Raw genomic sequence first — 26,339 nt, 5'->3', positions numbered from 1 at the left:
AGTCCCTCATGTTTTGTAAGTTAATGTCTGTGGATCTTATTCAAGGAGATTTCTTTACCACAAACTAAAAGCTCAGTAAGGAGTAAAACATTCTTTGTTTTCTGCAGTCGGTAACAGTCTACAGTATCCAAATCTCTCTAGTTGTGTATTGTTTTTGATTATTTTTTAACTCAAGATTGATTTTAAACCGAGCAATTGAGAAAGTTGAGTAGATTTTGTTGGACTTTGAAGAAGCACTTAGGTGTATTAGCATTATCCACATTACAGACTGATTTTCCCTTTCTGAATACTCACTCCTCTTATTGCCTTTCATATCATCAGATGTTATTCACATTACTTTCATAATGTTGAATTCCATATTCCACATTGCGCTTTCAGAGAATCTAAACACATTACTGCACAGTATGATCACAACTGTTCAATTTTCGTGCTACTCCCATGATTTATTTTTATCAGACACAGTAGACTCAATTTTCCTGGATAGATGGTTTAAAAAGAAAAAGTTCCCAGTTAACCCAAAAATACAGGAAGTCCCCAACATACGTAAGAGATACGTTCCAGGACTTCTTACGTAAGTCGAGTTTTACATAACTAACTCGGAAATGACCAATAAAATATATATTGCTACTATATCCCTGATATGCCAGCCAAAATACTTATATATTTTTAATTAGTTCAATTAAAAATTTTATCTGGGGACAGTAGGAGTAGCAAAAGTAGCCGGAGTGGCACATAAGAAAAGAAAACATAAATGGAAGAAAAAAAATGCTTTTTATTGTACTGTAGAAACTGATTTATATTTTGTAGCATTGGTTATTATAGTTAATTAATTAACTTCATTGGCGCCGATCGCTTTACCGCTTCTTGTATTTTGTCTTTCTACTTTATTATTATTGTGTTCACCGTTGCCACTGACAAATCTGAATTCCACGTGATACTTGTTAATGTTTGGCCATTTTCATACATCCTTATTATTTTAATTTTCTGATTCAAGCCCTGACACTTATTCTCTTAGTCGGCACTGTGATAACAGTCAAAATTAAATTTTCTGAAAAGAACTTCACAGGGTTAAGGTAAAAACTCACTATTAAACCCCACACGAGCTTACATTTTACTAAAGCACATTTCTGGAGGTCACTGCCATAAAAACAATAAAAATAATTTGCACTTTCTGGGTTACCAGGCTTTTCTGTTAGTGAAATTTATTATAAACGGGTAATAAACTCTATCTTATTGCATTTCTGATAATACCTTCATAATTTGAAAATTGCTGGAACACTCTGGGTTTTTACGTTATTATGTGAAATGTGTGCCCCCTTCACTGAAATCTTCAGTCATATAAAAAAAAATATATATATAAATAATGTAAGTCCGAAGCTACGTAAGTTGGGAACTTACTGTATCAAAAAATGTTCGGCAACCTACATAAAAAATATGGCGATAGATAAAAAAACGAAAAAACTTACCACATATTTTGCAAAAAAACTAAATAAATGTGTGTCCAATATGCGAATAGTGCATATTGGATACGCATTTATTTTTTATGATGCCAATTTTAAATCTAATAGCTTCCCTTTATTTTTTACAGGGTTGCATGTGGTTTAGTCACCAGCATTATTATGGTTCTTTAGAGATTTAACAGATGCACCGTTCTCAAACCTTTGAATATTTTAAAGTTTTTGTTTAATTGGAAGCATAACTCTTGCGTTTACCCATCATTTTCACGATTTGTAAACAACAACAACAACAAAAAGTTACTATAAAAAAAAATTGCGAAATCCCTTACATAAACAACGAAACAAAATTTGTCTTTTAGCGGTGCGATGGAACACAACTATCGACGCAACACACTAAAACAAACTAAACATTTGGTCTTTTTTTTTTTTTTTTTTTTTTAGCTGCAAGTGTGAAGATAGTGGGGGTTTAATATAATAAGAGGAATCAATATAACATTCTCCCAATGACAACTTATAATGCCGCTTATTTATAACTTGCAAAACATTGTTCATACCTAGTTATTACTTCAATTTTATGATTTCTGGTTAATTTGGAGTCGAAGTGGACATGTATATTGCATAACTAGTTTTCTTATGAAAATATGAATGACGTGTTTAGAGATAGTTTATATATTAATGCATTAAAATATGTATCTTTAAGGCTGTTATTTCTTTTTGTGAAGATCTTGTACAAAAAACTGTGTGTGATTTGTAGTGCTATCAAAATACTGTATCATCATCAAATATTTTATCATCAAAATAAATGTCAGCATTAAATAATGTTGTTTTTGATTTAGGATATAAAAATTATTTTTCCTTCAAATTGGTATTTTTCCGCAACTACTGATGGTTCTTGATAATTAATAAAATTTGAGAATACTGGATTGGCAGGTATTGGTTTTTTTATGCTGACATTTTCAAGATTGCCATTGCAGTTTGGATTTTATGCTGTTCTGTTTACATTTGATTATTTGATGTAAGTAAAGTGTAAAGTGTGTTTAGGGTCAAACGGCACCAGGGGTTTCCCCCATCTCTGTGTAGTTTACATTGTGGTGTGATACAGTTCCCTGTAAAGGCCAGAGATTTAAAAGTATATGGATCTTGAGGTGTGTGATGTTGTGTACCGTTGTTCTTCTGGCAATTTAGCCACCAGACCCTTGCTGATGCCCGACGTTGCCCACACTTCGCCCCGTGGAGGCAGACCAGGTACCCAGTAGTTTTTGTTTACTCTGGCAGGTCCTGCCACCTAGTTTCCTGAGATTTCAGTGGCTAGGACCTTAAAAAAAAAAAAAAAAAAAAATTACGTTTGTGTGGGTTGATCGCTAGATTGAAAGACCGAAATGTGAGCGAACTTAATTTGGAACTATTAAATTTTGACCTGTGGGGTATATGCTGGCGAGCAGATAGAGAGGGAGAGGAAACTGAAGATTGGGGGGAGAAAGACAGAAGAAATGGGGTCAATAAAGGAGACGACCCCATTATAAGTCAGTGGGGCATACCCATGCCCTACCAGGAGGAAATCTGAGTTGGGGAGGAGGCAGGAGGCAGTCCCTCTTGCCTTCTCCCCTACCGCCGAGGGAGGGGGAAAGAAAGATGGGTCCAGCAAGAGCGCCGGCACCTGTTGCCATTATGGCTGGTATATGCAGAAAGCTCTGCGGTCTCATTGGGCTGCTTGGAATTCAGCTGAGTAGAAAGTCACTCATGAGGCTGTGTCCCGTGCGGAGGAGGTCCACATATCTGTTGTGCACTTTTCGTGGGTTAGGTCCGGTTTGTGTGATCCTCTTATGTTGTTTTTTTTTTTTTTTTTTTTTTTCTGGGGCAGTTCACTGTTGGTTTCTATTGTTTGCTGTCATAGGTTATTTATTTCATGGTTGCTGCTGTTGTGGTGGTGGGTGCGGGAGAGTCCACCTTCTTGTCAAGAGGTCTTGCGCATATTGAGTGAAGGCACGGTCAACAGGTAGGTGGCGAGAAGTCCAGGAGAAAGCCAAGGTTGATAGTTTGGGTACACCAGTTGGATATCAGGAATAAATTTTTTAGTGATTTCATCTTTGGTTGATGTCTGCCAGTGGTTTTTCCAGCTCTGGTTGAGATGTGCGAAGAGACGTTTGCGTTCCACTTTGTGGTCAGTTTCAGGGTCCACGGTGAAGTTCAGGTGGTTAGCCTCCCGTCCCTTCGAGAGTTGATCTAAATAAAGATTATTTAAATTGTCACATATCAGTGCTGTGAACAGGAAATGAATAAAGAATCATCTGTGGTGATGCGCCAGTGGCAAATCCAAGAAATTGAGTCCAGTAAAATATCCAGCAAACCAAAATTGTGGCCCCTGTTCCATACAATTTCTTACATAACCAATTAAAAAGTAACAAATTAAACATCAAAGAATTATTGAATTAGGAAGGATTACTCTTAATAATCTGGGGTTGGTAGTAATATCTGAATTGTGCTTGATTTATTTCAACAAACCGTACATTGTAATTCCAAACTTGGCGCAGAGGCCTGCATTTTGAGGAACTTAGTTGGCATTTGCCAACTTCACCAGTTGTTAGATCTGCCACTGGTTGCTTAGTTCATATAGCTATATTTTCGAGGTGTACCAAACAATGATAAAGAATACTAAATCTAATGCCACAGTTAATGAACATCATGAAGTGAATGATTTATCAGAATGGTTAGTTTATAAGTAGTGCGATTGTAATACTGACAGGTGCATTTCGTAATTTGAATGCCCATACTTTTTTCTGCATTGGGCTGGCTTTGGCGAGTTTGGTGTCATTAAACACATAAGAAGATATGGGAGATATTTTTACTGTTTAGTGATGAGTGATGTTTTTGTGCAAAAAAGCTTTTTATTATACTGGCAGTTTTGTTACAGTGCAGTATGAGTTTAAAGTGAGATTTTGTTGCAGCTTAGGTCCAGAAATATAGCACATAAAGGTCTCCAAAAGGCAATGTATTTCCTGAGGAAACACTTTAATGATTTTAAGTCATATCTAATCAGTATTTTGGGTGGGATTGGATGATATTGGCCACTATACTTGTTGGATCTGAATTCCAGTGATTATTTTCTTTGAGGACTCCTGAAGGACAATGTCTACAGGAACGATCAACATACTGTTGAAGAATAGAAACTCTGCATGGACAGATGTAATCATAGCTGCTGTGGAGATATCTTTGAAGAAGCGCCCACTACAGTTATGGTAAACATAAATCAACATCTGAAAACAGTTTCTGATGCACAGAGATTGCGTATTGATTTTTGTTTGAATAATAAATTTCCAAATCTAATGTGGTTAATGACACTAATTTCAATGCCAGAGCACAATACATCAAAAAATACAGGCATTCACTGTTGTCTTTTCTTAACTCTGTGTGTGTGTGTGTGAGCGCACACATGCACGCACGTGTCTTTTAACTGAAGTATATTAGCTCTTTCGTATTTTCTGGTGTTAAGAGTACCTCAGTAACGTCGGGAGTGGGGTCCTAAGGATCGGTTTTTGGATCACTGTTGTTTCTCATTTTCATAAATGGCATCGACAAAGGGATAGAAGGCATGATGTCAAAATTTGAAGATTATGTAAAGGCTGAGTCGTTAATGATCAGCGCCAAGCGCTCCTTCGTGATGGCTTGAACAGGCTTCAAGAATGGTCAGAAAAGTGGCAGCTATGTTTTAATGCAGCAAAATGCAAGGTCTTACCCTACATAGTAACCCCAGAATAAATTATACACTTGGTGGGGTTGAATTAAAAATAGTGGAGGAGGAAAGGAATCTGTTACAGATACGGGCAGATATGAAGTTTTCTGAGTGTAAACATGCTGCCAGGAAAGCCCATGGTGTCCTATCGATGATTTATTGAACATTATCCTATAGAGACAGGGAGGTCATAATCCTGCTGTATAAGGCAATTGTAAGACCATGATTTGGAATACTGTGTTCACGTATGGAGTTCAAATAAGACATTGAGCTTCTTGAAAGAGTCCAAAAGCATGTAACTTGAATGATGAGATTGGCAAAAGGACGACGACCATACGAGGAAAGACTCAGAGTATGTGGGCTACAAAGCTTAGCAACCAGGCACCTCAGAGGTGATCTGATTGAGGTTTATAATACAGGGGTTGAGGTTAAGATTAGATTGTAGGAAGTTTTCTTTTAGCCAGCAAGTTGTTGATTGCTGAAACAAGTTGGCCTTGCAGGTAGTTGAGCCTGACAGTTTGAATAAATTCAAAGGTGAACTGGATAGTTACCTTTGAATAGTGTGAGGAGAGAAGCATATAATTTTTATTTTCTTATCTATATGGTGGTGGCTTCCCCCCTTTTTTTTTTTGCAGTAAAAGCCTGTGGCTTCCTTTCACTTTATGGTGAATACTATTATTATTCTGTTAAAGAGTAAGACTAGCAAGCTAGGCTTGTGCTGCAAAGACAGAACTTGGTATTAATTTGTATGAAATACTGTGCCGTTTTACCTTTAGGTGAGTAATTTCATGTGACTCTCCCATAACTAAAGATTTTTTCTCATATGGACACTTTCATAATCCTATCAAAGATTGGCAGTATGCCTGGTGAGATCAGCAAAAGGGTATTTGTATGAGGAAAAACTTCAGATATGTTTGCTACAGAGCTTGTACCTCAGAGGGGACTTGAAGGGCGTCGAAGCCTCTGAGGGATAGTAAATTGAATGAAGTGAAATTTTAAGTTATAAATGATACCAGAACTATATTTGAAATCCAAATATCATATATTTGGATTTCAGGAAAGCTTTTGACACTGTTGCACATGGAAGACTATTGTACAAATTTGAGCAGAATGGTATTAAGGGTAAGTTGCTACAATGGATAAAAGGATGGTTAAGTGCGAGAAGACAGAGGGTGGTAATCAATGGGTGCTGCTCTTCTTGGACTAATGTTATTAGTGGAGTCCCACAGGGTTCGGTGTTGGGTCCACTGTTGTTTTGTATATTTATCAATGATATTGATGAAGGTATATCGGACTTAGTGTCGAAGTTTGCAGATGATACAAAGGTTGGCAGGGTTGTTAATGACTAATGGCAGTGTGATACTGCAACAGGATCTAGATAATTTGGGCAGATGGGCTAAGAAGTGGCAACTGAAGTTTAACCTTGACAAATGCAAAGTACTGCATATGGGTAGAAGTAACCCCAGAGAAACGTACCAACTGTGTGGTACTACACATAAGGTGGTAGAAAATGAAAAAGACCTGGGAGTAATTTTGCAGGCAGATATGAAGTTTTCTGAGCAATGCAGACAGGCTGCCAGGGCAGGTCATGGGGTTTTGTCAATGATATATAGGAATTTTGCTAGCAGGGAAAAGGAGGTGATTATCCCTCTGTATAAGGCAATGGTCAGGCCACGCCTTGAGTACTGCGTACAGGTCTGGAGGCCTCATTTTAGGAAGGATGTAGATTTACTTGAGCGTGTACAGAGAAGGGCAACAAGATTAGTGAGGGGAATGAAGGGATCCTCTTATCAAGAGAGGCTTAAGTTCTGCAAATTGCAGTGGCTGGAGACTAGGCACCTGCGCGGTGATCTGATTGAGATGTATAAGGCCTTGAATGGGTTCAGCACACTGAATTCTGATGGGATCCTTCCACTTGTTCAGATTGCGAACCTAAGGGGACATAAATTCAAATTAAGAAAAGACAGATGTAGATTAGATGTGCGGAAATTTGCCTTTAGCCAGCGGGTGGTTAATTGCTGGAACAAACTTCCATCTGTCGTTGTGGAAGTTGATAGTTTGAATAAATTTAAGGAGGAACTGGACAGGCATTTGGAGGGAATGGTGTGATTTTTTTTTTTTGGCTGATGCTGCATAAGCTCCTACATTTGCTTTCTTGCATCACATGCCACTACTACTATTAACTAGAGGCTATGTATTCAAATTATAGGGGAAGAAGGTTTAGACTGGATTGTAGTAAGTTTTCCTTTAGCCAGCAAGTTGTTAATTACTGGAATACGTTGCCTCCCCAAATTTTTAAGGCTGACAGCCTTGTGGGAAATTCGAAAGTCAGCTTAATTTATTTATTTATTGGCTTCCCTGCATCACATGGCTAATATTAATATTTAGTGATTATTAGCCAGGAAATGCAGATTTAAAACTGCTGGAACATTATGGAACAGAATTCAAAGAAGCCATCAATCAAGGATAATACTTCAAGAAACTAATAATCAACCCCAGGGGCTCACATCTGGTGAGTATGGGCTTGGCACACCCAGAGTCCTGAGCTGGATATCATCATTCTTCTTTTTCTTGGTGATTCCCTTCTGATTCTTGTTCTCTCTCTCTCTCTCTCTCTTTCTCTCTCTCTCTCTCTCTCTCTCTCTGGGTAATTCAGAATTTTTTTTTTGGCTGGTACAGCATAAGCCTTAGGCTTCCTTGCACCATATTAATAATAATAATAATAATAAGTGAAGAGCATCCTCAAGAGAGTGCGTTCACAGCAAACATGAGACAAAGAATCAGAGAATAGGAGAGTACTTGGACACATTGAAGCAGAACGTCGTTGTGCTCAGCAAGAGACTACGCTGATACAAAGAAAGCTCCCAGAGGAAAATAAACGGATATTCGATGAGAACCAAAGAGGTTTCTACAGGAATCTCGGAGAAGAAGGGAAACAAGGGAACCGAGAAGAAGACGATTGAGGATTTCTGGGGAAACATACAGAGCAGGGAAGTAAAACATAACAGCTGAGCCACCTGGATAGAACTAGAATGCAAGAAAACCAAGGATGTACAAGAAATGAGAGGATGGGAGATTCGGGGAAAAGTAAAACAGACGATCAAGAACTCTCACAACTGGCAAACTCCAGAATAGATAACGTCCAGGTGCTTCCGTAGCCAGGGGGGCAGGAGCAGCAGTGCATAGCACACGCTTCTTGATTAGACCGGGGTTCAAGCTCGTGCCCACCAAATACGGAGGATGCGGAAAAGTCAGAATGACCACTGCATATCCCCGGAGCAATATGGCCTTAGTTGCTAATGCTCCTAAAAAAAAAAAACCAACTAGAAGAGGGCAGTTAGGTTAATTAATGAGTCATTTCTAACAGAGCCTCTCCACTCGCAGTCTGATAGACGTACTGTTTCTGCTGCATGCCTTTTCTACAGTGGCGCCTCCGTAGCCAGGTGGGAAGGAGCAGCAGTGCGTAGCATACGCTTCTTGATTAGACTGGGGTTCGAGCCTGTCACCACCAAATACGGAGGATGCGGAAAGGTCAGTGAATGACCACCGCATATCCCGGAGCAATATGGCCTTAGTTGCTAATGCTCCTAAAAACCAAAATAACAAATATAACCTTTTCTACAGATACTTCCATGGGCACTGTTCTTCTGAATTTGCCTCTATAATTCCCGCTCTCTCTTTCAAAACAGTCCGAACACATGCCTCCACAAACCAACATCCATTTACTGTCCAACTTCAAACTCACATAACCAACTTTTCATCTTCCTCGTTTATTCATTCAATTGCCGTTTTCTGGAACAACCTTCCTTCATTTGTATTTTCTGAAAATTACAGGGTACAGAAGTTCAAGTTTAATGTCAACAAATATCTTCTTCTAACCCATGCACAGTACTATAGGTTCTAATACCGCTCCTGTTTGAGGTTTTCATAAAAAAAAAAAAAAATGCTGATCTGTTATTCTGTTTCTTTTTAAATATTATTTGATTTTACGAGTGAAAAAAATCTGCTTGCAAACATACGTTGATCCGAACAAAACCCATTTTCATGGCATTATCTTTTATTAGCGGGAAAGCCTCGTAGAATTCAAATAGATTATTTTTGCAATCTATATACTTATTTTTGAATCATATTTTGGCTTGAAGATGAATAATTTCAAGTTTCAATCTGGGATTGTAGTTTTCAGCCATAGAAGTAAATGGGTTCTCAAACAAAAGCTTATGTCATTTTATATCAGAAAATTGACTTTCAAACTTGTCAAAAAGTAATAACAAAAGGCAACAATTCTTTGGAAATGTGTTTCTCCTTTAGCTCAGTACAACATTTAAAGTGAACTAAATTGTCGCGCTCAACTGGAATTTAAATGATAACTTATTCTGAAATGATTTTGTTGTTTTCTTAATTCGTTTTGTAACTTTGAAGACTTCTTTATGTTGATCATAAGATTTATGATTGGAATTAGTGCTATATTCTTTAAAAACTCACAGTCTCCTGACACACCAAACAGGCTGCTTTTTCGTGGTAATCAATGAAGAAATAGTCTTCGGTCCACCTTGGATCAAAAACACGACACTCCAAATCGATTTTCCCCTTTTGGAACATTTTTAAGAATAATTTTTTTTAAATTCAATATAAATTAATAATTAATTCAATGGAATGAACAAGCTATATCAAAATACATAACAGTATTTAGCGTACATATGATTGCACTGAACCACATGTACCTGTTTGATACAGTCGAGCTGGACACTTGCATGCCAGTACACAAAGTGGAGATCAGTGCTATTTTAGTTCACTTTCCGCAAGGGCCTTATAAAAATTATTCGCGTGCAGGATCCGGCCGTGGGCCATAGGTTGGACTTCATCATCATCAGCCATTTTCAATCCACTGCAGGATGAAGGCCTCTCCAGCAACTTTCCAGTTCCTTCTGTTTTGAGCACTAGCCATCCATTTACTACCCACAAACTCATGAATTTCATCTATCCATCTCCGCCTTTGTCTTCCAGGTTTTCTTCTAGCTCCTCTTGGATACCATTCTGTTATTTTCTTAGTCCATCTGTCATCATGTCTTCGAGCTATGTGTCCTGCCCAAGACCATTTTAGTTCTTTAGTTTTGATAAGAATGTCCTTTACTTGGGTTTGCTGCCATATAAACCATATAATTTGTTCCATTCTTCGCTGTGTAGTTCTCAGCTTCTCTTCCATTCTTTTGGTGAGTGCCCAAGTTTAACTTCCATAAGTCATGGTGGGGAGTATACATTGGTTCATTATTTTACTTTTCAGACTAACTGGGATATTGCTCTTCAGTATGTTACTATATTTCCTGAATGCTATCCATCAAAAATTTATTCTTCTCTTGACTTCCAGCCATTTATCATTATTACAGCTAATAACTTGTCCCAGATAAGTATATGACTCCACCTTTTCAATTACTGCTCCTTCAATCATTATTTTCCTTTCTGTGGCATACTTGTTCATCATTACTTTTGTTTTAGCTATATTCATCTTTATTCCAAAATCCTTACTAACTGTGCATAACTGATTAAGATTTTCCTCTAATTCTTTGGGATCGTGACTTATGACCACAATGTCATCTGCAAATCGTAAATGGTTTAGGTACTCTCCGTTCACGTTGATTCCTTTCTGCGACCAGTCTAATCTGAAACCTTCCTCAAGGGCAGCAGTAAACAGCTTCGGAGATATTGTGTCTCATTGTTGAACTCCTTTCTCAATTTTGAATTTCCTGCTGTCTTTGTCTAGTCTAATAAAGGAGGTAGCACTCTGATATATTTTCTTCAAAATCATAATATGTGCGGTATCTATGCCTTGTCTTTGCAGTGCCCGAAACATTGCCTTATGCTGTATGAAGTCAAATGCCAGGCATAATGGTGTTTTATATTCATTTGCTTTCTCCATTAGCTGTGATATTACATGAAGGTGATCCATAGTTGAGAATCCTGTCCTAAAGCCAGCTTGCTCTTTCGGTTGATTCTCATCACGTATTCTTTCTAATCTGTTAGTAATGACCCTTGTGAACAACTTTTAGATGTGGGATAACAAGCTAATTGGTCTATAATTTCCAATTTCTGATTTATCTCCTTTCTTATGCAGCAAAACTATGATTGCATTATTTCACTGCTTAGGCGTCACACCTTTTCTAATGCACTTTGTGAAGAGCCTTGCCAGTTTTTGTGTTATGTCTCTTCCTCCCAATTTTAACAACTCTACAGTAACTTGATCTTCCCCGGGGCTTTCTGATTCTTCATTTTCTTCAATGCATGTTCTACCTCATCAGGAAGAATATCAGGTATGTCGTTTGTGTTGCTACTTTGCAATCCATCTTCCCCACTGCTGGCATCATTCCCCTGCTCCTTGTATAATTCTCTATAGTAGTCTTCTGCTATTTGAATTATGCCTTCTCTGCTGTTTATAAGTACACCATCGCTATTCTTCAGTTTCAGTATCATTTGTCTTTCTTTATTACTGCTCATTGCTGCTGATTTAAATCCTTTGTTTTCCCTTAATGCTTGTTCTACTTTTCTTGTGTTAAATCTTCTTATGTCCTCTCTGAGTCTCTTTCTAATGGCTTTGCATAACTCAGTATACTCAATTTTCTCCCTCTCAGTGTTTTTCTTGCTTTTCATTTGTCGTCTTTGGTTCATCATGACAAGTGTTTCTTGACTAATTTTTTCTTCTTTGGATTTCTTTTTTCCTGTAGGTTTCTTGGGCTTTATCACTTTCAGAAAGTTGTAATATTCCTCTGCGATATCTTGGTCCTGAGCAGTTTGCAGAAGCTCAAACTTGTTCTTAAGTTCCAGTACATGCTGCTTTTTCTCCTCCTCTGTTATCCCAAAGACCTTTGTATTATTTACTCGAGTCAATTTTTTCCTTTCCTACATCTATATCAGTGTACATCTTGCCATTCTGTGATCACTTCCAACATTTACCTTATTCAGAATGGTAACATCATTCCCAATATATCTTCTGTTAGTGAGGATGAAGTCGATTTCATTAGTAGTTAATCCATTTGGACTCTTCCATGTCCACTTTGTGTTCACCCTTTTCTTAAAAAAAGTGTTCATTACTGACAGTCCTTGAGATTCTGCAAATTCCACAAGTCTTTCACCTCTTTCATTTCTTTCACCAATTCCAAGAGCCGACCGGGCTAGCCGAGTGGGTAAAGTACCTGCCCGGCAACCCAAAGGTCGCGGGTTCGATTCCCGCCTCGGGCTTGGATCAAAGTACTGCAAAAACCTTCGGAGGTGCAATATGGCCACAGAAGCCGATGCGCCAACAACTACCAAATCAAAAAAAAACCAATTCCAAAATTTCCTATAGTTCCCCTTTCAGCGCTGTTTTGTCTTTTTCCAACCTTAGCATTGAAGTCCCCCATATTGATAGTGTAGTGGGTTTTCTGCTCATCTAGAAGACTCAATTTCGGTGTACATTTCTTCAATCTCTTCATCATCATGGCTCGATGTTGGTGCATAAATCATTATAATCTTTAGCTTGTACCTTTTAGAAATCTTGAGTATTAGTCTTGACACCCTTGGTGATGTACTTTTGAATTCCAAAATGTTGTTTTTAAAATCTTTATGGACCAGAAACCCAACTCCACCTTCACTCCTCTCACTGTTTCCATTGGTGTACAGCAGATTTCCACTTGATAAACTTATAAGTGATTCATTTCTTCTTCTTGTTTCAGCCAAGCCGATGATATTCCAATTCACATTTTCTAATTCCTTTTCCAGCTCTAATATCCTGTAGGTTGGACCACTTCCTTAAGTGAAAACACAGGGATTTGAAAACTGAATGTAGGTCTAATGGCAGCCGTCCAGTCATGATCTGGAATTCATCATTTTAAACAGTCCTGCAAAACAACTTCTTGATATTTGCTTTTGTATATAACCTGCAGTCTTAACCATATACATGTACACCATAACTAACAGTTGGCAAGAGGAAGAACAAATTCGGGCTTTGTCCTTTTATTTTTCATTCCTTGTTATCCATGCAATCATTCCTACAAATTTCCAGATCTTATCTGCTATGTAAGTAATATTGCAAAAGAAGCATAGCTACCTATCATTTAGGATCCTTAAGTATTTTATCATTTTCATAAACTAGAGGTGAGCTTCACCTAAAGAAACTATTGGGTTCCTAGTAACTGACAGGTGCCCTTTCAGTTGCACCATTTATGTAGTTCTGATAGAATCAAGTTTGAACGTTCTTCCAATTTTGCTCGTGAATCATCCTCCACTAAGAGAACCACGTAATCGGCATAAGCTACCATTAAGATATGATTATACAGTAAACCCCCGCTATTCGCGGTATCTGTATTCGCGGTTTCGCGTATTCGCAATCGCCGATTTAATATAAAATGAAACCTAAAAAAAATGTGAATTTGAAAGCGCCGTGAATATTTTCCGCCATAATAAAAAATGGGCGTGGCTAGAATTATCTTTCCCGATCAAAACAGCGCTCAGTGGGTGGGGGGGAGAGGGGTGACAAAATCGCGAGCGTGGATGTTTCTCGCTAATCCTTGTTCAGTATGTGTTATGCGCTTGTCGTGGAAGGTTTCGTCGTTTGCTTTTAATTTATATGCTTATAAAGTGAATAAATTTATCAATTTATAAATTGATATGCTTACAAAAATGATAAATCTACCGTTTTGAAGTGTAAAAGAGACTTTTTCGAGCGTGTTAACGGAAGAAAGTGACTTTATTGTGGACAAGTTCTTTCTAACCCCTACAAAAATATGGCTACGAATAACAAGGAAAATGTGAAAAGATCAAAGAAGGTGATGACATTAGCGAATAAAATTGAGTTATTAGATAAAATTTCTAATGGTGAAAGTGTCTCCTCAGTGGCAAAACATAAACTCAATGAGTCAACGGTACGATCAATCAAGAAATCGGGAAAAAAAATCCGCCGTAGTGTCCGTGAAAACGCGCTAATTGCTTCAAACATTTGCTCTGTAACTCGTGATGTTAAATTAGAAAAAATGGAAAAAGCTTTAAATTTGTGGATAAAAGACCGAACTCAAAATAAAATTCCGTTAAGTTCACTCATCATTCGTGAAAAGGCAAAACTCCTTTATCAACACTTTAGCGAAACTGGTGGTAGCACTGGCGGGATAAGTTTTTTAGCTAGCAAAGACGCTGGTTTGAAAGATTTGTTTGAAATTTTTAATAAATATTACATTTAATATTAAATTGTTTCTTATTTTAATTTCGATGCCATATGCTTGCATTTCACTGTGTACATAGTCATATTATGAAGGAATATATAATACATACATAGATAAAATTTTAGACTAGCTTTTCTTATATATTTTATACTTTGGAACGGAACCCCTTTATTACTATGGGAGCCATTACTCAGTATTTGCATTTTCATTATTCGCGACATTTCTCAGGAACGTAACCCCCGCGAATAGCGGGGGGTTACTGTAGTTTCATTTCAGCCATTCATTGAACACTAGGTTCCACAGAAGTAGGCCAAAGACAGATCCCGGAGGACAGCTTCTTACTACATTCCTTGTAATCATCAGGAAGACGACACTGAGTTCTGTTTGTGAAAAAGGCTTTATGGCAGAATATAATTGCTTTGTACATTTTGCTTGTACAGTAATTATAAATTAACATTTTCAAAACACTTTATTAGAAAAAAGTCTAACAGTGATGTTTGTTCAGCACATGAAGCTTGTTTCCTAGGTACTAAGTCTGCAAGCATTTTACTGTAAAAAGCTGTGGAACATTGCATTCATCCTGCATTTCATACCACTTTATTGCTATTTCAAGGCAGTTGGAGGCTTTACCATGAGAGGGAGTCAGTTTTTATCATTTTCTTCCTTATCTTCTTCACCTTCATGTTGTCCTCTTCTTGAATACCATCAACAATTTTTGTGATCTGTCAAAATTTGTAAGCCATGATTGTCTGCATCCCTTTTCATCCATTCTGTCACTTCTTCAATTCCCTAATCAAATCAATCAGAAATGTTATTAATAATTTCAAGAAGTTCAGTTCAACTTGTTTCTTCAGAGACTTCACCGGTTTCCCCAAATAGCTTCACCCAGGCTTTATGTAATATTTCAGCTTTAATAGAGCTCCGTAAATAGAAAATACTCTGTCAAGTTAAGACTTTTATAAAAGCTGAACATATTTTTTATCACCATTACATAGTGATTGCCTTCTCAAGAGTTATTTACTGTACAGCTTTTTAAGAGTTTCAATAAACTCCTGATCCATAGATTGCAATATAGGTGTTGAGGGAAGAACGTGACTATAAACTTTCCATCTTCACTCTCCAAAAGTTCACTGCAAGGAAGGGATGGTGCATTGTTTACAATGAGTAATATTTTCTTGGTATTTTTTCACTTGAGAAATAAAAGTTTAATGTGTAATGTTCACAACTCCAGCTGGCTTCCATTTTCTAGTCACACCAACCCAGGCTGGTTGGGTTGCTGAAGCTTTTGCAATTACAGTAGAACTTGGTTATAATGAGCATCAAGGGACTGACAAAATTTCCTCATTATAAACAGTACTCACTATACCAGTGATGAGTTAAATCTACCTCCTATTTTTTTAAAATTCTCAATAACTTGATAAAGAAATATATTCAAAAAACAAAAGAAATAGAGAGAAAAAATAATATTAGTATACACCTACATATTTGTATTAATATGCTTGTATAAACCACAGTACATTTAATACTAAACAATTTATTTCTCTGTAATTAAAAACTACTAATTAATAATAAACATGATTTCCTGTTTTGTGGCATTGTAGATTTCTTCGTCATTGAAATCTTTCCTGATTTCTGCCCAAATACAGTCAATTCATTCATTTGCCATTATTGGATCTGCAGATCGAGATTCTCCACTAAATTTTGCATAAACTGTTGTTGTTGGTTTTTAAATTGATCCAGCCAACCGTTGTTACATACAAAATTGTTGTGTCCAAATTGTTTAGCAAATTTTTCCACTTGAGCCTTCAAGGTTGGGCCATCTATTGAAAATCCAGCACTTTGTGTAGTAAACCATTGAAGCAATGCTTCATCAACGTTCGTAACCTTGCACTTCATTTTTTTTTTCGGTTATGTTCTTTTTCAATGCCGATATGTAAACTTGTTTATTCTCCCACAATGTCTATCCGTTGAAGAGGACAAAGAAAACTTTTTACACACTTCAACATTTTTTGCACCACGTTCTAATTTGCGAATAATTTTGACTTTTCCAGGAATCAAGAGGCACATTAGCATTAGTAGGGGCATATGCTGCAAGAAAACAAGCTTATATAGTATCAACCAAAAAAAAAAAAATTGTTCCAACTATCAATACCCGCTGGCTAAAAGTGAATTTCCACACATCTATTTCACAATTGTCTTTCCTCGATTTGAATTTATGTCCCCTCAGGTGAGTAATCTGAGCAAAAGGAACAATCCATTAGCATCGAGCTTTCTCAATCCATTCAAGGCCTTATACACCTCAACTAGATCACCTGGAGATGCCTAGTCTCCAGAAGCAAAAATTTTCAGAACTTAAGCCTTTCTTGGTAACACCAACACTTTGTTCCCCTCACCAATGTCGTTGCCCTTCTCTGTGCTTGTTCCAGCAGCTCTACATCTTTCCTGAAATGAGGCCTCCACACCTGTATACAGTACTCAAGGAATAGCCTGACCATTGGCTTTTACAAGGGGAAAATCACCTCCTTATCCCTGCTAGGGAAACTTCTGTATATCGTTGACAAGACACCATGATCTACCTTGCAACCTTTTTGCACTGCTCAGAAAACTACACATCTGACTGCATAATTACCACTAGGTCCATTTCATTCTCCACTACTCTGAGTGTAGTACCACCCAGTTGATAAGTTACTCTGGGGTTACTGTTACCCATATGCAGTACTTTACATTTGTCAATGTTAAATTTCAGTTGCCACCTCTTAGACCATCTGCTTAACTTTTCCAGATCCTGTTGCAGTACTATCATTACTGTCATTAACAACCCTGCCAACTTTTGTATCGTCTGAAAACTTAGACATTAAGCCTGATATACCTTCATCAATATCATTGATAAAAACCGAAAACAACGAGCCCAACATCGAAATATGGGGGACTCCACTAATAACATTAGTCCATGAAGAGCAGTGTCCATTATAGCAACTTGCCCTTAATGCCATACTGTTCCAATTTGTACAGTAGTCTTCCGTGTGCCACAGTATCAAAAGCTTTCCTGAAATCCAAATATATGATATCAAAATTATTCTTTGCATCCAGTTCCTTTGTGGCCACATCATAGTATCCAATCAAATTTGTCAGACAAGACTTCCCCTTAATAAACCCATGCTGTGTCTGAACTATAATTGCAGTCTTGTCTAGATAATCCTGCATCGCTTCCTTAACCAGTGATTCCATTATTTTCCCTGGAACAGAAGTTAGACTAACAGATCTGTAATTACTAGTGTCCCCCTTTGATTCCCCTTTGTAAATTGGGGACACATTTGCACATCTCCAGTCCAAGGAAACTTTCATAATTATGGCTAAGGGTTTGCTTATTTCCTTTGCCACCTCCTTTAATATAACTGGATAGATCCTATTCACCCCAGTTGCCTTCCTTATGTTTAACAATTTCTTCTCCACTTTGCTCTCAGTTATTACAAAATCACTTAGTTCCCTGTTAGTTTGATAAAGTTATGGCATTCACCTCCCTGAATAACTCCCCGTGTGAATATAGATGCAGAATACTGATTCAGTTTATCAGCTACCTGAGCATGAACATTATAGTCAAACCATCTATGTTAAGTGGACCAAGAGCATGAACATCAATAGTCAAACCATCTATGTTAAGTGGACCAAGAGCATGAACGTCAATAGTCAAACCATCTATGTTAAGTGGACCAATCTGATCCCTCCCTTTCTTTCTAGAGTTTACATAAGTAAAGAACTCTCTGCTGTTTTTCTTTGCATCCTTTGCCAAATATTTCTCATAATCTGCCTTTGTCTGCCTAACCTCCTTTTTGACTTGATTACAGACTAGCTTATATCTGCCATAGGTTTCTGTGTTGCCTGATAATTTATCTGCACCCCATGCATTTTTCTTCTCTGCTGCGAGCTGCATTAATTCATCTGATATCCATTTAGGCCTAAACCTTGAACAGTATTTCTTAGTTGGTATGAAAAGCCTAGTAGCTTCTAAGATTAATTCTTTGAATGCTTCCCATTTAGAATTCACCATTGGTAACATTATCAGTTGATACCACAACAGTATGGAATTTAAAAACTCCCTGAGACCACTGTAGTCACCTTTACGAAAACAAAAACCCTTTCCATTACCCCTCATGGTAGTTACATCTTTAAGTAAATCCCACATCAGTACACTGTGATCACTGCCACCTAGTGGTTCCTTTATCTGCAGATTCTTAACATATGAAGAATAATCACAAGAGTATTACTCCCTCTGGTTTCCCCTCGAACATGCTGCTGTAAAAAACAGTCATCCGATAAATCTACAAAAGTCTTGCTAGTGTGCGAGTGACCAATCACAAGTTCCAGACAATATCTGGAAAGTTAAATTCCCCCATTATAAGACATTCTGATTTACTTGCCCACTCTATTTCTTTGCCCAATTGCTCATTATACTCATCAGATTCATTAGGCCTATAACACACACCTACTCTCATTTTTCCTTTCCCAGTGCTTATGTCACACCAAACAGACTCAACATTGCATTCACCAATGTCATTTGGATGCCCTTGTTTAGATTTTATGTGTTTCTTAACTAACAGCATAACCCTGCTTCCCTTCCTGGCCTATCTATCTTTTCTGTACACATCGTACTCCCCAAATTCCAATTCTGCACTGCTTATATCCATTTGGCACGACGTCTCTGATATCCCAACAATATCTGCTTTTGATGTTTTGACCAAACCCTTCATTTCCAAAATTCTTAGATGTCTCGAAATAAATTTATGGTTCAGTTAATACAAGACAATCTAATGTGACCATAGAATTACAAGCAGAACACCAATGTACTATTATATAGTCACCATCCCCAAAAGGACTAGGTTAGGTCATAAACTGGCACCTAATCCGATGCAGGTGGTCTTAAAAGCTAACTTGCCCCTTTCATTTTTGTCTATTCCAAGAATTGGATTTTTTTGACTAACTGAGCAATTAAGAAATTTTGCATAGTTGCCAAAATTTATATGGTATATCTGTGTAATACACTCATTATAACAGTGAGCGATTTTATGGGAATATGCGTAAATTAAAATCATTATGGCTTTTTGCTCATTATAGCCGTGATCTCTTTATTTCCATGTTTGTTATAACCAAGTTCGACTGTACTAATTACCTTGCATAGATTCTTCATTTACCTACTAGAATACCAGCCAACATGCTTGATCTTTTTATCAAAACCTGCTACATACACAGTCGAGGTGAGTGGTCTTCTAGGCACCTCAGATCACAACTTGGTGATGGTCTGAGGTGCCTAGAGGATGACTCACCTCTTCTTTCTTCTTCTTCTGAGTGGTCCTAGGCACCTCAGACCATCACCAAGTTGTGATCAAGAAGCGTGTGCTATGCACTGCTGCTCCTGCCCACCTGGCCTCGGTAGCCAGGTGGGCAGGAGCAGCAGTGCATAGCACACGCTTCTTGATTAGATCGGGGTTCGAGCCCGTGACCACCAAATACAGAGGATGTGGAAAGGTCAGGGAATGACCACCACATATCCCCGGAGCAATATGGCCTTAGTTGCTAATGCTCCTAAAACCAAATAACAATATTCATGGAACAGTTACGACACACAAGTTTAGTGGGAGCCAAAGAACTGTTGCTTAATGTATTATTACATATGATGCACTGTGCATCAGGAGCATCTTTATTTCCAACACATGTAAAGCCAAAATTCAAATAATTGTCACCATTCTTTCATTTTGGTCTTTTATTAGTAGGTTCCTGTTTTTTCACTTCAGATTTTCGGGGAATAAAAGGCTGCGATTGTTCATCTTCACTTTGAAGTGCGACAATATTGTGTTCGGTTTCATCGACCACAGTTACAATACTTGAAGTACCTGCTTCTCTTTTTAAAGTTCCTTTTTTCAACCACCAATCCACGATAACATATTTTAATAATAATATTTCGAAATACTAATAATTATCAAAAAAAAAATTATACACGGAAGTGAGTTTAGTTATGATATCGGTTTGCTTCACCCTCTCCTTCAATCCATGTACTTCAGTCTAAATCACATACAAATGGCATACTAGATCACCACATGATGCTACTTTTTTGTAGGTGTCATTACCTCTATGCATACTTCTCTATGCAAAGCTCACCAAAATAAAGTGTTCTGTGGTCTATTTGATTATTAGTCTATGCCAGTATATTAATTTTAAAAAAAATTATGTTAAATATTATAATGATACAAAAGTGGTGTATGCTACAAATATGCAAAAATTTATTTATTTTATTTATTTTTTTTTAATTATTAAATATGATTTTTTGCGGAATACTTGTTCACATCTCATGGAGCACTAGTGTTTCGCGAAACACAGTTTGAGAAACGCTGATCTAAACTTTGGTTTTCCAATAAATCAGCCTACACGAAAGCTTGCAACAATTGAAAAGTAGTTACTAATCAATCCAAACTAGATTTTGAACAGCCTAAGGGCTATACTAGACAAGCTCTTGAACTTCGGTGTCAGCGAATCAGCTGCACTGCTTGTCTTTCAAAGGAAGACATTTGCTCTTATTTATAAGGCAGTCTTTCTCTCAGTTATTACCTTTTGCACAGGCGTGTGGTACCACAGAGCCATTTTAGATAAGAATAAAAGAAAATTAGATTCCATAAAGAGTACTGATGTACTCTTTATGGAAACTAATGCCCCTGCCAGAACCTGCAAGAGCATTGCTACTAGACTTAGAAATAATTAAAAAAGTACACAACTATAGACTCAAAAAGCTAATCCCAACTAACAGCTTAGGGATTACCGTAACCATGAGTAGGTCGGACTGGATATCAAATAAGGAATAAAGTGAACATTACTACACTCTGCCAGCAGTGGCAGAGAGGTTGGAACAGACACCTAAAGGGAAAGTCACTAGGAGGTTTCTGCTGCAGCTAACCCTAGTTTCTGTCAAACCACCCCATTGTTTTGCCCCAGGACTACCACATTTTTGTTAATGGGACAGTTCCCTGAACACAAAATTGTGTCAACTGGGTCTCACCCAGGATCCTAAATGTACTTGTGGAGCTGATGCGGATTGGGCCCATGTCTTTTGACTGCCCCAATTACCTGGCAGAATTCCCACAGATGTAGACTTATGTTTCAAGATTAGAGCTATAAACCATGGAGATGAGCAATCTGGTGAAATGCATTATAGGCCGCCTCTGAGTTTGCTCAAAAAGTTTTTGAGACTAGGAGAAGCAACCATGCTATGACTACCTGGACTGTGACATGCCTCCCTACTTAGATCATTATACTTACTTGATTGCGACATGTATTAATAGACTAACTTAAGTGAGACTGAACTGTTAGAATGTGTTTCCCACCAAATGAGAATGTATAAGTTAGATATTGACATTTGTTAAAAGAAATATCAATTTATATCTAACAGCCCAGTGTGTGTGTGTGTGTGTGTGTGTGTGTGTGTATAAATGTGTGTATATTTCATGGAATGAATGGTTCAAGTTCAGGAGTATGAGAATATTTGTGTGTTCCTCATCAGTGTATGTACTGTGTGAATGTGTGTATAAATTCCAATTATGCATATGACAATCTATCACATCCAGGTTGATGGACATGATGGAGAGCTCTTGTTTAGGTGTTTGATTCTTGTGGTAGGTAAGATCATTGAGTGATAGTGAGTATGACAATCTATGCTTGTTTGAAGCTCTCTGTCACGTCTGATAGAGCATTAGGAGCATTATCAACTAAGGCCATATTGCTCCGGGGATATGTGGTGGTCATTCCCTGACCTTTCCGCATCCTCCATATTTGGTGGGCACGAGCTCGAACCCCGGTCTAATCAAGAAGCATGTGCTACGCACTGCTGCTCCTGCCCACCTGGCTACGGAGGCACTTTAATAACACAGATATGATGGAATGATCCAGCATGGTGTTTGCATTTTGGTAATTTTTAACATTTTTCTTCTGTAACACTTTCCAGATATAAATATATAAGTTATATGTATCTATAATTATTTTTTATGTCTAACCATAAATATATATGTTATTTGTCTATTATTATTATCTTGACTATATAAATTTTAAATATAAATGGATACAAGTGTGAATATGTGTGTGTGTGTGTGTGTACAACTGAGTCTAAATGTGATAATACTCATTAATGTTTTTGGGTGCACGAGTATCTGCTGTGCTATACTTTGCATATGTGTGCACTCACGTATGTGCAAATGTATGAGTACTATATGTATATATGTGAGTGAATGTAGGTATGTATGTATATATATGTCAATACGTGTATTGTGCTGGGTGAGAAATGAGTCCACTAAACCCAGAAAAAAAAAAAAAATCTGACCTATTAACGGTACTGTATTGAGTGCAATAAGTATATGAAAATGGGGAATGATGGAGAATTTCCTGTAAGTGCTAACTGTTGTACTCTGAATATGTGTATATATATATTTATATATAAAAATTAAATTAGCTATTCTTGCAGGTTAAGTTATAGAAATATGACTGGATGTTAGGTTGCCTATGTAAACCATTCAGTGACTAAATATATGTTTGTAATTACTATAAAAAATGTTTGGTGCCTTGGTAGTTGTTATTTTTAGGTGGCACCTGTGTCCTGCTGTCTGTATTATGATTAAAGTAAGAATGATAAATATGTAAGAGAATCTTGTGTTATATGCTGTTATTCAGTCTTCCCCCTAAATGCACATAAAAAAAAAGTGTAATTGTGTAAATGTTTGACAGCTGTGTACTTGGGCTGAGTGCATGTAGAGTATGTGTTGTTCTAATAGCCCCCCCCCCCCAAATTTGACTGCATTGAGGACAGCCTACCAGGAAACCCTTTGCTCCAGATATCATGTCTCTTCTGAGGCATGACATGAGATTTGCTGACATCAGCTTAAGCTGGCCTGGCCAGTGTGTGGGATTATTAACAGAGCAGCACTGCATGTCCACAGTGTGATCTGTTCCTCCCTCCCCAGATAGAGTGCCCTGGCCTTATGACTTTACTCCCGTACAACCCCTACCTCCCTTACCCCCCATCCTAGCTTTTTCATCTAGTCGACTCTACCACCAGAAATCTTTTTTCTACGCTAAAACAGCTGTCCCTTGTGGAGAATGGGCCCCTTCCACAGGGGGTACCCTCTATCCCTTTAGTTTCCTATTCGTGGTGGAAAGTCATACAAATTATGCTTTATATTTTACTGAATGGCACAATATAAAACATGATTTGTATTGCAGTTCCAGTCAGGCTGCAACCAGAGTGTGGCCATGTTCGGCTGCACATGTTGGTGTACTTCTAGAAATTCCAGAATTACCAAGTTGTAACTGGGAGTTGTAACTTTTGTTATAAGTGTGAAGCAAGTGGAGGGAAAACTGCTGAAGCTAAAAGTAAATAAGGCACTTGGGTAATCAGGATCTATCCAGTTATATTAAAAGAAGCAGCAAAAGAGATAATTATGAGAGCCTTGGCAATAATTGTGTGGGTATCCTTGGATTCAGGAGAATTTCCTATGGATTGGAGATATGCAAGTGTATCCTGTAATTGCTCATGTTTCATTTTTCTCAAAGGGAGACATGAGCGATTATAGACCTGGATGCTTGACTTTTGCTCCAGGAAAAATAACGAAGTCAGTGGTTAGAGAAGTATTTCAGGATTGTCTTAACAAGAATGGAATTACATGAAAATCACAGTATGGGTTTAAGGGGGAAATTATGTCTGACCAATATGATTAGCTACTATGACACAGTAACAAAGGAACTGGATACAAATAATTTTGACATCGTAACTTGTCTCTAATGATATACTGCTCCAATTTCTTCTGTCTGAAACAGTGTCAAAAGCTTTACTGAAATATATGATGGAAAGAGCTATGGAAAGAGGAATGGTTGAGTAGCAGGGGGAGGGAGGGAGAGAGAGAGAGAGAGGCAGGCAGGCAGGCAATAAATGGGTACTGCTCTTTCTTGGACTAACATTGTTAGTGCGGTCCATCAGGGTTAAGTACTGGGCCTCTTACTGTTTGCAGTATTTGTAAACAATATTGATGAAGGCATATCAGGCTTGTCTAAGTTTGCAGATGACACAAAGTATGCATGGTGGTTAATAACAGGAATCAAAGCATACTATTGCAGCAAGACTTACATAAATTAGGTAGATGTGCAAAGAAGTGGTAGTTGGGTTGTACAGCCCATCGTGAAGTTCTCTGAAATGACATCTGTTAAGATTCTCTCAGTGATATATAGAAACTTGGCCGTCAGGGACAAACAAATGATTATCCCATTGTATAAGGCAGTGGTTAGGCCACACCTTGAATACTGCATACAGGTCTAGAGGCCTCATTTTAAGAAAGATGTGGATCTCTTGGAATGGTTGAAGAGAAGAGAAGAGCAACTAGATTAGTAGAGAACATAAGCAGATACTCTTACTACAAAAGACTGGTTCTGTAAATTGCTACACTTGGAAAGTAGGCACTTGTGGAAGAGACCTGATGATGTGTTATTTAAGGGTTTAAATGGATTGAGTAACCTTGATGATGGTATTCTAACTCTTTCTTAGACAATACATATAAGGGGACATGAACTCAAATTGAAAAAGGATGGCTGCAGGATAGATGCATGGAAATTTGCTTTCAACCAGAAAATAATTGATCGTTGGAACAAACTACCATCTGGCATTGTGGAAGTGGGTAATTTAAATAAATTTAAGGAAGAATCAGACATATTATTAGATGGGATGGACAGATGAGGTGGTTAGTGTGTTCTCTCGGCACTGTATATGCTTGCTTACTTGCATCATTTACCTGTACATAATCGTGATAATCTAAATGATAGGATGATGAGCTCTGATTATAAAACTTGATGTTCTCAAACACAAAAAAGTCAAGTTTTATTAGTTTCATTTTCAATGAAGTGCCGCTTCCACAATGTAAACTCCTTTCAAGGTTTACATTGTAGAAGTAGCACTACATTGTAACTGTTTTATTGCAGCCATTATACTGTTGTAACTGCTAACAATGGGCAGTGCACCTCTCATTGGCAGCATATGGGCTTGATCTCTTAATGAGATGTTAACATACAAACTGATAAAGTGTTTAAGTTTCTTTACTCTGATAGGTTATTCTGAGTACTTGAACTGTGTTATGTGCTGAAAATAATTGTCATTAGTTGCCAGTAAATTAATTTTATCCTACTGGAAATTATGTAAAGTCATATACAAGTCATTACTATTTTGTGGTTCATTTTGATCCTGTGGAGATTTTTAAAATTTCTAATAGAAAAATTATGAAAAAAAAAAATTGCTCTTGAATGAACAGAATGGCCTTTGACTTTATCAAAAATTAATGATTTCAATGTTCTTGTACAGAGCAGTGTTTTTAATAGTGTACATTAAAGAAGTTTATTTATATTCTTTTTAAATAAACTATAATGTTGAAAATTGGAATTCTATAATTATTGATTGTTAAATACCTAAATTGTTTGGGTGAGTTCATTATTAATAATTATTTTCAATTTAATATTCAATAGCATAATAATCATTTTTGACTAGTAAATTGAATGCTACTAGGAGTTTGAATATTTTATATGGCTTTGCCTTTCTTATTGCTTATTGAATAAGAGTGTAGAGTAGCAGCATACTTTATAGTTTTAGGTTATATCAGATGGAATATCTTGTTGTTCTCTAGATTCTCACTGTGCCGGTTCATCCACCTCAGAACCACTAGATATGGCCATGAAAAATACAGGGGTGCTTCTGAAGCGGCTGCGTTCATTAATGAAAAACCCAGATTATTGTACTGATTCGTTACAGGCTTACATTATTCCTTCTAGTGATGCCCACCAGGTATGTATTTCCACAAGGTATTTTTTATAAATTTTTTTGTTGTGAAAACATTTATCAGATCAGTGTAGCAAACAGAAACTTTCTGTACTAAGTTAGTTTTTTGATGTCTGTGC

The 26,339-nt window shown here is 37.4% G+C and overlaps 1 protein-coding gene across 1 annotated transcript in view; it reads left to right on the top strand.

Annotated features, from left to right (window-relative positions):
* Positions 1 to 26,339, top strand: part of LOC150087411 (xaa-Pro aminopeptidase 1-like) — a 532,432-nt gene that overhangs the window by 110,366 nt on the left and 395,727 nt on the right. Inside the window, exon 4 of the mRNA XM_090372051.1 lies at positions 26,069 to 26,226. Coding sequence (XP_090228177.1) covers positions 26,069 to 26,226 — 158 coding nt within the window. The remainder of the gene's footprint in view (positions 1 to 26,068; positions 26,227 to 26,339) is intronic.

This window comes from Mastigoproctus giganteus, chromosome 4, assembly GCF_048544385.1.
Source record: "Mastigoproctus giganteus isolate SK-2022 chromosome 4, ASM4854438v1, whole genome shotgun sequence".
Classification (NCBI taxonomy): Eukaryota; Metazoa; Arthropoda; class Arachnida; order Uropygi; family Thelyphonidae; genus Mastigoproctus; species Mastigoproctus giganteus.
The sequence above is the reverse complement of the archived record's forward strand: the minus strand, read 5'-3'. Positions and strand labels throughout refer to the sequence as shown.